General features: G+C 35.9%; 1 protein-coding gene across 1 annotated transcript in view; it reads left to right on the top strand.

Moving 5' to 3' along the window:
* The window catches only part of LOC107102817 (sodium- and chloride-dependent GABA transporter 3-like), a 39,554-nt gene that overhangs the window by 22,976 nt on the left and 3,917 nt on the right, over window positions 1–12,661 (top strand). The window contains exons 8-13 of the mRNA XM_015402251.1: window positions 221–324; window positions 464–588; window positions 1,146–1,258; window positions 5,064–5,201; window positions 9,225–9,327; window positions 9,941–10,041. Coding sequence (XP_015257737.1) covers window positions 221–324; window positions 464–588; window positions 1,146–1,258; window positions 5,064–5,201; window positions 9,225–9,327; window positions 9,941–10,041 — 684 coding nt within the window. The remainder of the gene's footprint in view (window positions 1–220; window positions 325–463; window positions 589–1,145; window positions 1,259–5,063; window positions 5,202–9,224; window positions 9,328–9,940; window positions 10,042–12,661) is intronic.

Here is a 12,661-nt window from a genome sequence, read left to right on the forward strand (position 1 = left end):
ATATATATATATATATATATATATATATATATATATATATATATATATATATATATATATATATATGTGTGTGTGTGTGTATATATATATATATGTATATAAATATATATGCAATTTGAAACCTTTAACCAAAAATCAGACAGTTTTAGGCCAAACTATATCAGAAGACAATATTATCACCATGGTCGATTTCTTTACAATGTATTTGTTTTTGCAACAGGTATGGGTGGATGCAGGAACCCAAATTTTCTTTTCCTATGCTATCTGTCTGGGCTGTCTCACTGCTCTTGGAAGTTACAATTCTTACAACAACAACTGCTACAGGTAAGGAGGTTTTTTGACTATATAAAGGTACAATTAAAAGACAAAAATAGCAACACAAGGGAAGAAAAAAAACACTAAACAAATATGTGATTGTTTGGTTAAAATGGTAAATAATTTTTGTCTCTGTCCTTCCAATCAGGGATTGCCTCATGCTATGTTGTCTGAACAGCGGAACCAGCTTTGTTGCAGGTTTTGCTATTTTCTCCGTCCTGGGTTTTATGGCCTATGAACAAAATGTTCCAATAGAGGCTGTAGCTGAATCTGGTGAGAGATCATCAATTAAAATAAAACTTAAATGACAATGAATGAAAATTTTAGAGGAGTGATTTGATTCTGTAAACACTGTCAATGTATGAAAGTGAGTATTTAAGCTCATAAGTGATATTAAACTGAGGAATCTTCCATATTATGTAACACAGCACTCCTCGCTTAAGCTTTTAAAATGTTGCATTATGGTTTATTCAGCTCATCATAAATAATTTAGAGAATGTGACGGGATCCCAACACAAAAACACACACATAATTTCAACCAGCAGTGCAATAACAGTGACATACTGTAGGTCCTTCGAACGCACCATAGAACTCAATTTTTTAAAGCTGATATGAGGATTCTTTTTGAGTAAATAGAAATAAGATAAAGAGTAGCCCACTCTGTTATCTTAATCAACAGTTAAAACATTATGTTGAGCCAAAAATAATGTTACAGAGTCAGTATACCTTTATCCAATTGTTTTCGCTTTTACAAAAGAAAGCAAATGTAGAACTTTTACTTCATTCTGTCAGAAAGCCAGTGACCATAAATTATTCTTTGTTTTATTTAGGTCCTGGTCTTGCATTCATTGCATACCCCAAAGCTGTAACTATGATGCCTCTGTCTCCACTTTGGGCTTGTCTCTTCTTTATGATGCTGATCTTCCTTGGCTTGGACAGTCAGGTGAGAATAAATCTTCTGATTGGAGGATGATTATAGTGCAGAATCTAACAACTACAAAACATCAAATACACTATAGTCATAAGATAAGACTTATGACGTATTGTTGTAAATTATACATACATTTTTGATGATTTCTTTTAAAGGCTGAGTTGAGTATTTATTAGAAATCAGGATCTTGTTTGGTAAATAATGACCCATACACTACAATTGGTATAAACACATTTAGGCTTGGGGTAGAAATATTATTGCTGCCCTATGCAAATGTTTTTCGCTGCTATTTCAAGTATTTTCTTGCACAGTAATTCCACATCCTCCACTACTGAACGTATGTGTCCGTTCCATACCAGAGCGCCTCAGTTAGACAGTAAAAAGCAGCATCTTACATATGTAGAACTTCATCAAGTTTAAGGCTGCAATTAACAATTATTTTGCAAATCAATCTGTTTATTTTTTTTTTTTTTGATTAATCGATTCATAATCAGATAGCCAAAGGTTCTAGCCTGACGTAGTCCTACTCAATTCTAGTCAGAATATGAGTCTGATACTGCTCCATAGAGCTGTGATTATGGGGCGTGTTTTGAACGAACCAGGAAAAAAAATGCCTCTGCACTCAATTGGACAGACGTACAACCAATAAGAGCAACGGAGTGCGTGACGTATGTTAAGCAACGCATAGTTGTTGTCAACAAAAATCAAAGCGTACAGTTTCACGCCTAGAATAAGAAGATGAGCCTTGATCGCGTTTCTCTGTTCCTCTTTTAAAATTAAATTGCTGTCGATATCTTCTAGAACAGACCTAATAGCAGAATCTACTCACCTCAACTCTCCGGCGGCAGCCATTGTTGTTGTCGCCCACATGGTCACATGGTTGATTACGTTACTGTTGATCATCTGTCCATCATCGTATAAAGCCCGCCCTAACAATTTGATTGGATCGCCAGAGGGTGGGCGATCATACTAGCGCTACTATGGAGCAGAGCCAGACCGAACTTCCCGACCTCAAACCTTGTGGGCGGTACTAAGTTCGGAATGGCACCCAGGCTACAAAGGTTCCTTAAAGATTACATTTTACAAACTAAAACCTGGTAAAACTAAAACTTTTCAAATTGCAGGGTTCTGAATAGAGCATATTGACAGAGACATTTTTTTTATTTTAAATGCAAAATGTTTACATATTTTTTCATAATTTTGAGGTAATTGCTGCAGCCTGTTTTACAGTCTCTATACCACAGTTAATGATTAAATTATTACTAAATTAGTTGATTATTTCAATAATCAATTAATCACGATTAATCTGATTCATGTTTAAGTTCAACTCAAAGCTCTTTGAAGCCAAAAGACAGTATGTGCATAAAGTCCGGAGCCAGACAGTCTAAAACAGAACAGAAAATTTGAGTTTTTTTGTTATTTGATGGTAAATGCCAAAGAGCGGTGTGTCACCTGTGATAAACAGAATAGTTACTAAGAATGTGGAACCATTCATATGATTTAATAGAACAACATAGTTGCTCCATCGGTCGGAGGTGAACAAAATTGAGAACTGTCATTGTTATTCTCAAAAGACTTAGTATCCATTCTTAAATTTAAGTCTAGAGGATGTAGGCTTTGGCCTTGCCACTCTGGCATATGTTCAGGATCTGCAGCACCAGTTAACGCTCACCTCCGCCAGGCATCCTGTCAATTGCAAATCTACATTAAGCATGGACCAGCTAACGCGTGTGCATCGCCATGCTTTCTGACTTGACTTCTGCTATGTCCAGCATACTGACACATCTCCTTGTTTGAAATCAGAGCCCTTGTGTGTGGTACAGATAGACCATGTCGCCTGATCTTAGGCACCTTCCATTCCAGGGCCTCATAGAAAAATCATGAAACAGGACACATGGTACCAGCAGAGAATCTGTCACAGGAACAGTGCTAACATGTGGAATCTGGTGGTTTTACTAACTGCAATACATTCTCAATGCAAACCTAACAGTTATGCCATGAAATGCATCATTGCCTAGAACCCTATTGACTTCGGTATGTCTGATCTTGATTCTAGCTACATTATATCATGCCAGCTTGATTCCTTCAATATAGGCATCACCACTAAAAGAAAAAAAAAAAACAGTTTAATTTTTTGATGCGCTTCCTCAATGCCATGTGGTGACAATGTGGTCTGGTTCAGGGGTGCTCTCTGGAATAGGGGAGGCTCAGTGGTGTTAAATAAATCCAAAAGTAATTTACTGGATTAACAAATGTTAAAACCGATTAATACAATGAATGAAAAAAGCTGTTGTGAATCTCTCTGAAATTGTAAAATCCAGAAGCCGTGGTAAAAGTTCGGCACAATACGACGCCTCAAACTGAATGATATCTTTCTCCTCTCTTGCCTTAGTCTCGTGAGGAAAATCTTTGTCTTGCCACTGTCGATCAGCATGGAGCAGCCAGCTTTAAAACCAGCCCCAGGCCTGCCCTTCTCCATAGACCCCATAGGTGGTTGAGCCTTACTGAAAGTGACACATTTTTGCATGTTATCTAATCAGGGGACTATTTTCTCCCTGGTTGCTTCATTGCAAGAAGGCCCAAATCTCAGCAGGTATTTCTCAGAGAGGCTGACAGGCAGTCTGTCCTGCTGCTTCAGAGCAGAGGGGAGATTATATCCAACAGCGGGCTCAACAGCTGATTAATGTGCAACATACGCATGAAATCAAGTGCATTCTAGTGCACATTTAATTCACTTTAATGACTGCATTTATGAAGTTGATAGCCACTGGTAAGGTTCTATTAAATGTAACAAGTCAGAAGCTTGGACAGGATACACGAAGCAGATGTTTAACTAACCACAAATCTGGCCTGCATCATTGAGATGCATGCAGTAAATCAGTAGGCTGGCACCAGTGATAATCACTGACCGGTGACAAATTAAATGGCAGAATAACTAATTGGTTGAAAAAATATATACTTTATATGTTATAGATTATTGCTTAGATTGAAAGTTGCTAATGAGTCTTTTATGGCAACGTTTCAATATTCCAAACCAAGAATTACTTACTCCTGCCCATTGCTGAAAATATACCAAGCCACTCTACTTCAACAGAAATGAAAAATATTTCTATCTTCGTTCTACACATACGGCAAAATACAGTGAAATAGGTAATCACGAAAAAAAAGAAATTGGGTGTAATTCTACGGCATAATGCTTAGAAATTAAAGGGGGTAAAAGTCGAGCTGTAAAGTAGAATCTCTCTCTCCCTTTATCTCAAATTGAATAGTTTATGTCAGTTTCAAATATTAATCACGATTAATGAAATAACATGTACTATATAGATTTTGATGCTATGATAAAACAAAAAATCTAATTAAAATGTGTATTAATGAGTAGTAGGTATTAATTTTTATAGTTTGAACTCATGAGAGTATTTTTGAATTGAATGAAATGTTTTTTGTACCTTTCCAACTATTATTTCACCAATGGTATCACTTAAAATTTTTAAAAAGTACCTCCAAGAAGTCAGATGTGCCTTATTTTTTTTAATCAAAGTATGAATAAGTGAATATGTTGAAAACTGTCCATTAATATTGTCTTTCTGTTATGTATTTTGCTTGTGACTGCATGTCATATTTTTATTAGAATTTTTATTACCATTACATATATATATATATATATATAATATATATATATATATATATATATATATATATATATATACTTGAAAAACTATGTAATGTACCATTCAGTGTAATGTGCTAACTCAGTTTAAAAAAAAGAGCACTGCATTTGCTTTAAATGTAATTAATTGATTTATTTTATTTTTTTCAGTTTGTGTGTGTGGAAAGTTTAGTGACAGCTGTTGTGGACATGTACCCGGAGACTTTCCGAAAGGGTTACCGCAGAGAGCTGCTTATTCTTTGCATGTCCATAGTATCCTTCCTAATAGGACTCATCATGTGTATGGAGGTAAGGGACTGTGATAACTTATATTGCTTTTAGGCAGCATGTACAGAGATAAAAAAGAGCCTCAACAGCATAGTTATATTTATTTAGGAAAACAGGATGAGGGCAAAAACCCTGGGCTCTTGTCTCAATGGTCCTGGACAATATTGGCCCATGAAGGAGACTGTAGATTACTTTCTAGCTTCAGCATGATGGAGGAAGAATTGGACGCTTAAATGGGTCGAATGGAGAGATAACAACAAGAACAAAAAATACAATACAAACTGCTTTAACTACCTACTGGTAATTAAAACTTTTTCGAGCTGTTGTTGTAAAATACTTGCAATAATATTTTCTTTCTTTGAGGAAATTGTTGTAAGATTCCGCTTACTGTTTAAACAGTTTGATCCAAAATGTAACTCTTTAAGCTTTAGGTTAGAGATAAATAGATTCCCAGTTGAAAGTTGTAACATACAATTCTTTCAAATGTTTTGGACATAAAGCATATAAACAATAATAATAGTTGTTAAATACAAATTCTACCGCCATGGATATTTTGTTAAAGTCCCTTTGATGCAAAAGTTGCATCTGGTCTCCCTTCATGCAGGTCACACTTGATTTGAGTTGTCTTAAACCAAAATGTTCTGCTCTTATTCATTTCAGCCAGGTTAGAGGGCCAGATTTTTTAGAAAGCTATTTTGTTCTTTAAAGATAAGTTCAATTGAACTGAGCTTTCCTTGCAGTAATTCATACCCTGTTCCTTCGTTATACTGATTTGTGGGAGACCGTTCATGACTTGTTTTTTGTCATAATAATAAAAATAGTAATAGATCTTATTTGAAGACACCTTTGTCGACCCTCAAGGACACCATACGAAGATACACAAAATGAATTAAAAGAAATAAAAATAAAATCAATAAAACTGACAGTGGCAATGGAAATACCAATAGACGCCAGATAGAAAAGGCAGTCTTACATGTAGATGTTTTTTTTGAGTTGAGATTTGAAATGGGTAAGTGAGTCAATATTTCTGAGTAGGGATGGTAAAGAATTCCAGAGACGTGGAGCAGATCTTCTGAATGCTCTGCTCCCCATGGTACCGAGACTGGCAGAGGGGACAGAAAGTTGTGTGGAGGAAGATGATCTGAGGGAGCGGGATGGATTGGGAACAAGGATAAGGTCAGATAGATTTGGGGGAGCAAGGTTGTGGATGGACTTGAATATTAGCAGGAGGATTTTGAATTGAATACAGAACTGAACAGGGAGCCAGTGGAGCTCTCAGACGATAGGAGTGATGGGGTAGATCGAGGGGGTTCGAGTGATGATGCAGACAGCTGAATTCTGCCCCAGCTGAAGTTTATGGAGGGATTTGTGAGGGAGACCAAAAAATAGAGAATTACAGTAATGCAGACAGGATTGGATGAGGGGGATTTGGTGCCAATGAGCAAAACCTCGGTTTTACTGCTGTTTAACTTAAGGAAGTTTTGCGTCAACCAGGTTTTAACTTCAAAGATGAAATCAGTGAGGGAGGTGGGTGGAAGAGTGGATGAGGGTTTAGTGGTGAGGTAGAGCTGGGTGTCACGATGATACTGCCAAGGGGAAGGAGGTAGATGATGAAGAGGAGGGGCCCCAGGACTGACCCTGGGGCACCCCTGACGTGGCGGGGGAGGCAATGGATTTGAAGGACTTGAGTTGAATTAACTGAGTGGGGCCAAAGAGGTAATATGTAAGCCAGGCTAATGAAATGGGGCGATGCCAATTGAAGATTTTGAGGAGGGTGGAGTGACAGATGGTATCAAAGGCTGCGTGCATGTCAAGAAGGATGAGGATGGTTAGGAGTCAAAATCAGCTGCCATGAGGAGATCATTGGGGATTTTGTTTAGTGCTGTTTCAGTGCTTTGGAATAGGCATGAACTGGACTGAAGGGACAGTTCCAGTGGTCAGAGACGAGTTTCAGTCGTGAGAGACAAGTGGATTTAGGCAGACATGAGGGGCACGAGAGAAGCGAGGAAGACTTTAACAAATTGTGTGGGTAGGGGATCCAGTTGACAAGTGAATGACTTGGATTTTTGGTTGAGTTTGCTGATTTCTGATGGAGTGGGGAGCTGGAAGAAGGACAGTGGGTGTGTAGATGGTTGGGAGTCAGCTGAGACACTGAGGTGAGGGATTGATCCAAGGTGCTGGTGGATGTTTTTGATTTTTTTCAATAAAGAAGTACATGATAGAGTTGCAGGAAGAGGTTGTGTACAAATAAGGTCTGGTTCCCTAAAAACAGAAACAGGAAATATGTTGGTATGATTTAAATGGTATTTTAAATTTTCGTTTTTCAGGATTATTTTTTAGTCCAACTGTATATTCGGTATAATTGCCTAAAGATGCTGCTAGGTGTGACCTAGATCTTTTGTCATTTGCAGCAACATCCACTCTGTGCTTCTGAAACCTTTCTCTCATATTTTTCTTGCAGTAGGACAGGGTTATCCTCTCACACATTTTAAAATCTTTATTTCTTTAAAAGCTTTTCAGTTCAATGCACTTCCATCCACCCAAATTTAACCATGCTTTACTGTTATTTATATATATCTCCAGAATTCAATACAATATTAAATTGTGTATTTTCAGTGTGTGGTGTTATGGTGATGCATTTTTAAGAGGTCTGACTTCTGTTTGAACTACTATCATTTTCTCCACTCTGTAGATGATTAATTCTCTGCAGTTTCCATGATGCTATAATGAGTAAAGAGTCACAAGGAGCCAGGAGGGAAATTTATTTTAAGTCAGAAGTTTGTTCTGGAGTGTAGCCCATGACAAGCTGGTGGATATAGGCCATGAATCAGTAACTGTGATAAAACAGTGTTTTAAAATATTGCCATTTCAATGCCAAATCAAGATTTTTATCATACTATTGCTAATGTATATATGTTATATAAGGTTTTACAGTTTATCCTGCTGTTGTTCTTGACTGCTGGAGAAGCTAACAGAAGTCAACCACATTGACTTTGTATTAAGAACAAAGATAATTTTGGCTTTTTGGGAATGTCCCCAATATAAAATACAGGATGAATGTAATGTAAAAATAAATGTAAAAGTAGAAAAAAGGCAAAAACTGAGGCCATTGTTGAGTTCCTGATTTGAAAAATTGTTTTGCACTTTATTTGGTTATAAGTAGTGTTGCACCGATACCGATACCAGTATCGGACGGGGTGCCGATACTGCCCTAAAATGGTGGTATCGGTATCGGCGAGTACCAACAAATAGGGCACCGATACCATTTTGAGAGCCATAAGTTTATTCAACTATTGTCACCCACTCCTGGTAGGCAATAAAACCTTTTTATTTTTATTATACAGTAGAACTTTTTATCAAAAAGTTCTACTTGATTCACTTTGTATTAGATATTTTCCTGCCTCACAAAGGAAGGCAGCAGCTTGACAAAGCCATGATGGCAATTATTTTACATTATTATGGTATCGGTATCGGCCGATACTGCACAGCCAGGTATCGGGTATCGGTATCGGGGCCAAAAAATGGCATCGGCGCAACACTAGTTATAAGTATATTTTCTGTATATTCATTCAGTAAGACACACAAAAAATGGTATATGCTTTGTGCAGAATTGCAAATGCAAATCTTCTTTAAAGGCCTGCTTTAAGATATGCAAACCTTCTCAGACGCTTAAACTACTAAACTATGGTTGTGGATCTACCACTACCTTTTGTAATGGAATCTGACTGGGGATGTTTGTATGCTTGTTTTAGTTAAAGAAATGTGAAACAGTATATACTGTATTTTTAAGTAAGTAATTCGAGAGATTTGGAGAAATCCTGAATATTCTGAACTTGTTTTAGTTTGGAGTAAACTGGAGCAAATTCTTTCTTTTTAAAGAATAATTTTTAACAAGTGTAAGCTGTGACCTGCTGTAATGTAAAACTCCATATCACTAAGTTGACTTAAATATATTACAAAGCATAAAACAATCAGTTTATCACTTCATGTGTATCAACCAGCTGATATTTGTGTGAAAAACTGACACTTGTCTCCTTCCATTAGGGAGGAATGTATGTTTTCCAGCTGTTTGACGCATATGCTGCCAGTGGGATGTGCTTGCTTTTTGTGGCTATATTTGAGTCCATATGCATCGGATGGGTGTATGGTAAGAAGAGTATTTAAAGCTAAAACACAAGAAAACATTATTAGTGGTATTTTTAACTTGCTCATCTTGCAAGTTTAAAGCAGTTTAGGCTTTATGCAACTTTCATAGACTTGAGCAACATTTTTTTTTTATTGCAACATGTTTTGATGCTCCTCAGTGGAAATATATACTTTTTCTGCCATCTGCTGGAGAGTGCTTAGAAACACATACACCATTCATTTAACAATTTAAACGCCATATCATAAGAAAAATGGCATCATTTTACCTTTATGTGTTCTTTATTTTTATCTTACATAAGGTTCTCTAACATAATTTAATGGACATAATATTGATGACTACCAAAAATGCATGCAGATATATTTTTTAAATAGTGGTAAATGAGTATTGTTATTTCCCCAGACTATTTGTAACAAAATATGACTAAAGATTCTGCTGTTACAGAAAAAAATTCAGGATGCCTCTGGCTCTCTTGATGCTAACTTTCAAAAGACATTTGTCCACTTTAAGTCAAAAACAACGTGTTACACAACCATGAACTGTCAAAAGACATCAGTCATGTCGTTATATTAATGATGCATGCAGAAACTCCTGAGTGAAACTTGTTTCCTTACAGGAGGCGACAGATTCTACCTAAATATCGAGGATATGATTGGATACAAACCTTTCTTCTTAATCAAATGGTGCTGGATGATCCTGACCCCGGGCATCTGTGCTGTGAGTCCGACTCTGACACAGACATATAAATAGGAGTAGATGACACATAGATGAGCATGCAAGTGGTGAGCTACACACTCATGCAGTTATTTAGATTCACTTTATCTTAGCTTGGCTTGCCAGAAATGTGGGATTGAAAACGGTGTGGTTAAATTCAGGTGATAGTATCTGTGAAAACATTCCAACTATTTTATTTTGAAATTAATTATTCTCATCGTTTAGTTCTATAGCTGAACTATGTCAGAGCCATTGCTGTGGACTGAATCAATTTTAAAGCTTGATTTCACATAAAATCTAAAATGTTTTTCTGTCTGGTACATGGCTGAAAAATAAGTGCTGCAATCATTTCACGTTAAGTGAAGACATAGAAAGGTAATGGTTGGTAGAGGAACATAACCCTAGTTGTTATAAACCAAGAGCAGAAATAGTATAGCTATAAAACTATGAATCTTTAACTACAACCCTCCTATTGTCCAACTCATTTTCAGTTTCAGTACCTTGTAGCTTGTATTAAAGCAAGTGCAGAAAATTTTTCATATCGAGGAATAATTTATTTATAATTTATTTATATTAGTATTGGTTAGTGTTGCTTATGATATGTGTAGATATAAATCTAACTGCTATTTTAAGTAATCCCTAAGGTATACAGGTGTACTTTTAAAAAAGGTTTTTTTTTTTTGTAATATCAGACCACTGTTAGACCAACCTTTGTTGTATTTATTTTTATTTTTTTCATTGTATTATTCAAGTAGTACATCTTTAAAAAAGTGAAGAAATTTTAAGAAAATAAATGAAATTAAAACAACATTTTTAATTACTGTAAATTTCTACTTCTACAATATGTTCCTACCAGAAAAAAAAACAAACAAAAAAAAACATGTTATGGGTGTGTTTTTATGTTTGCAAAGACAAATCCAACTCAGAGCTTATTTACACAGAAGTAAAAATTAGGACACAAATGTTTTCTTAAAATGAGTTCAAATTGCAAAAATAACCTACTCACTACTAAAAAAGGCTTTAGGTTTGGGAAAAGAGAAGTTGGAATAGACACATTTTTACAAAAGATGTAAGATACAGAGAAATGTAATGGGAGGCATACTGGTGATCACCTAAAGGTGGGGGATTAGGTTGGAATGGACTTTCCAAATAATTTGACAGTCAGCATTAACAGTGGGTAATGATAAGCTTTTAGACAGCATTACTCAGAATTGACAGAGTTCAGTATGTCATACTGTGAAAGCATTAGGAGAGGAACTCCCTGGATTTGAGACATCCGGGGGTCAGATTAATTCCATCCCTAGAAGACAAATGATGCTTGAGCCAGTTTATAATCATTGAAACATGGTTTGTTCTTCACTACCTGCAAAAAAATATATATATTGTGTCACTATTAACTTGACTAGCTAAGAACTAAATCAGAGTTACCGTTAATGGATTCAGGATTAATAGTGAGCCGAGTTGGGTAAGGCTTACAGTACCCAACCTAACCTCTGTTAATGGAAACTATCTGTAGATCAGAGATGAGAACCTATTGCCATCCAATGTTAATATGACTTTTTGTTAATCCTCGAGCACATTGTTATTACAGTTCTTTGTGTCACATTAGAAAGATAAAAAACAAATCTAACTTTGGAAATTAATAATTTTAGCTATAAAGTCAAATTAAGTCTACCTCATGGTCCTGATGAAAGGGGTTGTGTCCTCCAGAATAACTTCTAATTAGTGTTTTAGAATAAATCAGTCACTCTGTACCAGTTCCAGAGCATGCTGCATTGGGATTACAAGGAATAAGTAGTATGCAGCAAGCACTAGTTAAGTATACTTGTGGATACCTCACACATCCTAATGTTTACTATCAAATAATAGTAGAAATAAATGAGAAATTTTTTTATCACCCACCAGGCGATAATATTATACATATTATACAATATTCTACAAATTGCAGCTGCTGTGAAAAGCAACGGAGCAAGCCAATGTTGAAGGGGATGGCCAGGCATGGAGTAGTGTACTTTAAGAGGTGGCCAAAAAAAGAAAAGGCCCCATAGAAAATAAATAATAAATTGCTAAACAAAGCCTAGATTTCCTAAAGCCATTTCTAATAACCATATTTAGATATGTATACATCAATGCTGTCTATATAAACAATAGGATATATGAACAGTCTTTTTTGGACTTTAAGTTTGTGGGAGGGGCATTGGTAGTGTGATCATGTTTATTTCCTCTTTCTGGGCATTTACACTTGCACTGTTTATGTATCCATTTAACATCTGTTTCACCCATTCATTGTAGCTCTACTGCTCTTACTGTATACTTTAATAATAGCTGAGAGTTGCAAGAAGCAAGTGCTTTATAAGTTTCTAAGAAGAATAGGAAGGCCTCAGGATAAAAAGAATAAAACTAGAGTACTTTATATTGGGGAGATTCTTTCACGATTTGTTGGAAGTGCAGGTAGGGTGGACCTGTGTATGTGCACTTATTAGAAAATGGACTTGGGTGTTTCTTACCTACATTTCAGAATAAATTGTCTGGTATTTCAGCATAAAACTAATATGTAAATTTGCTATTTAATGCTTGACATAGTTTCATTTAGTTTTAATATATATATATATATATATATATA

This window comes from Cyprinodon variegatus, unplaced genomic scaffold (assembly GCF_000732505.1).
Source record: "Cyprinodon variegatus isolate N-32 unplaced genomic scaffold, C_variegatus-1.0 Scaffold1324, whole genome shotgun sequence".
NCBI lineage: Eukaryota > Metazoa > Chordata > Actinopteri > Cyprinodontiformes > Cyprinodontidae > Cyprinodon > Cyprinodon variegatus.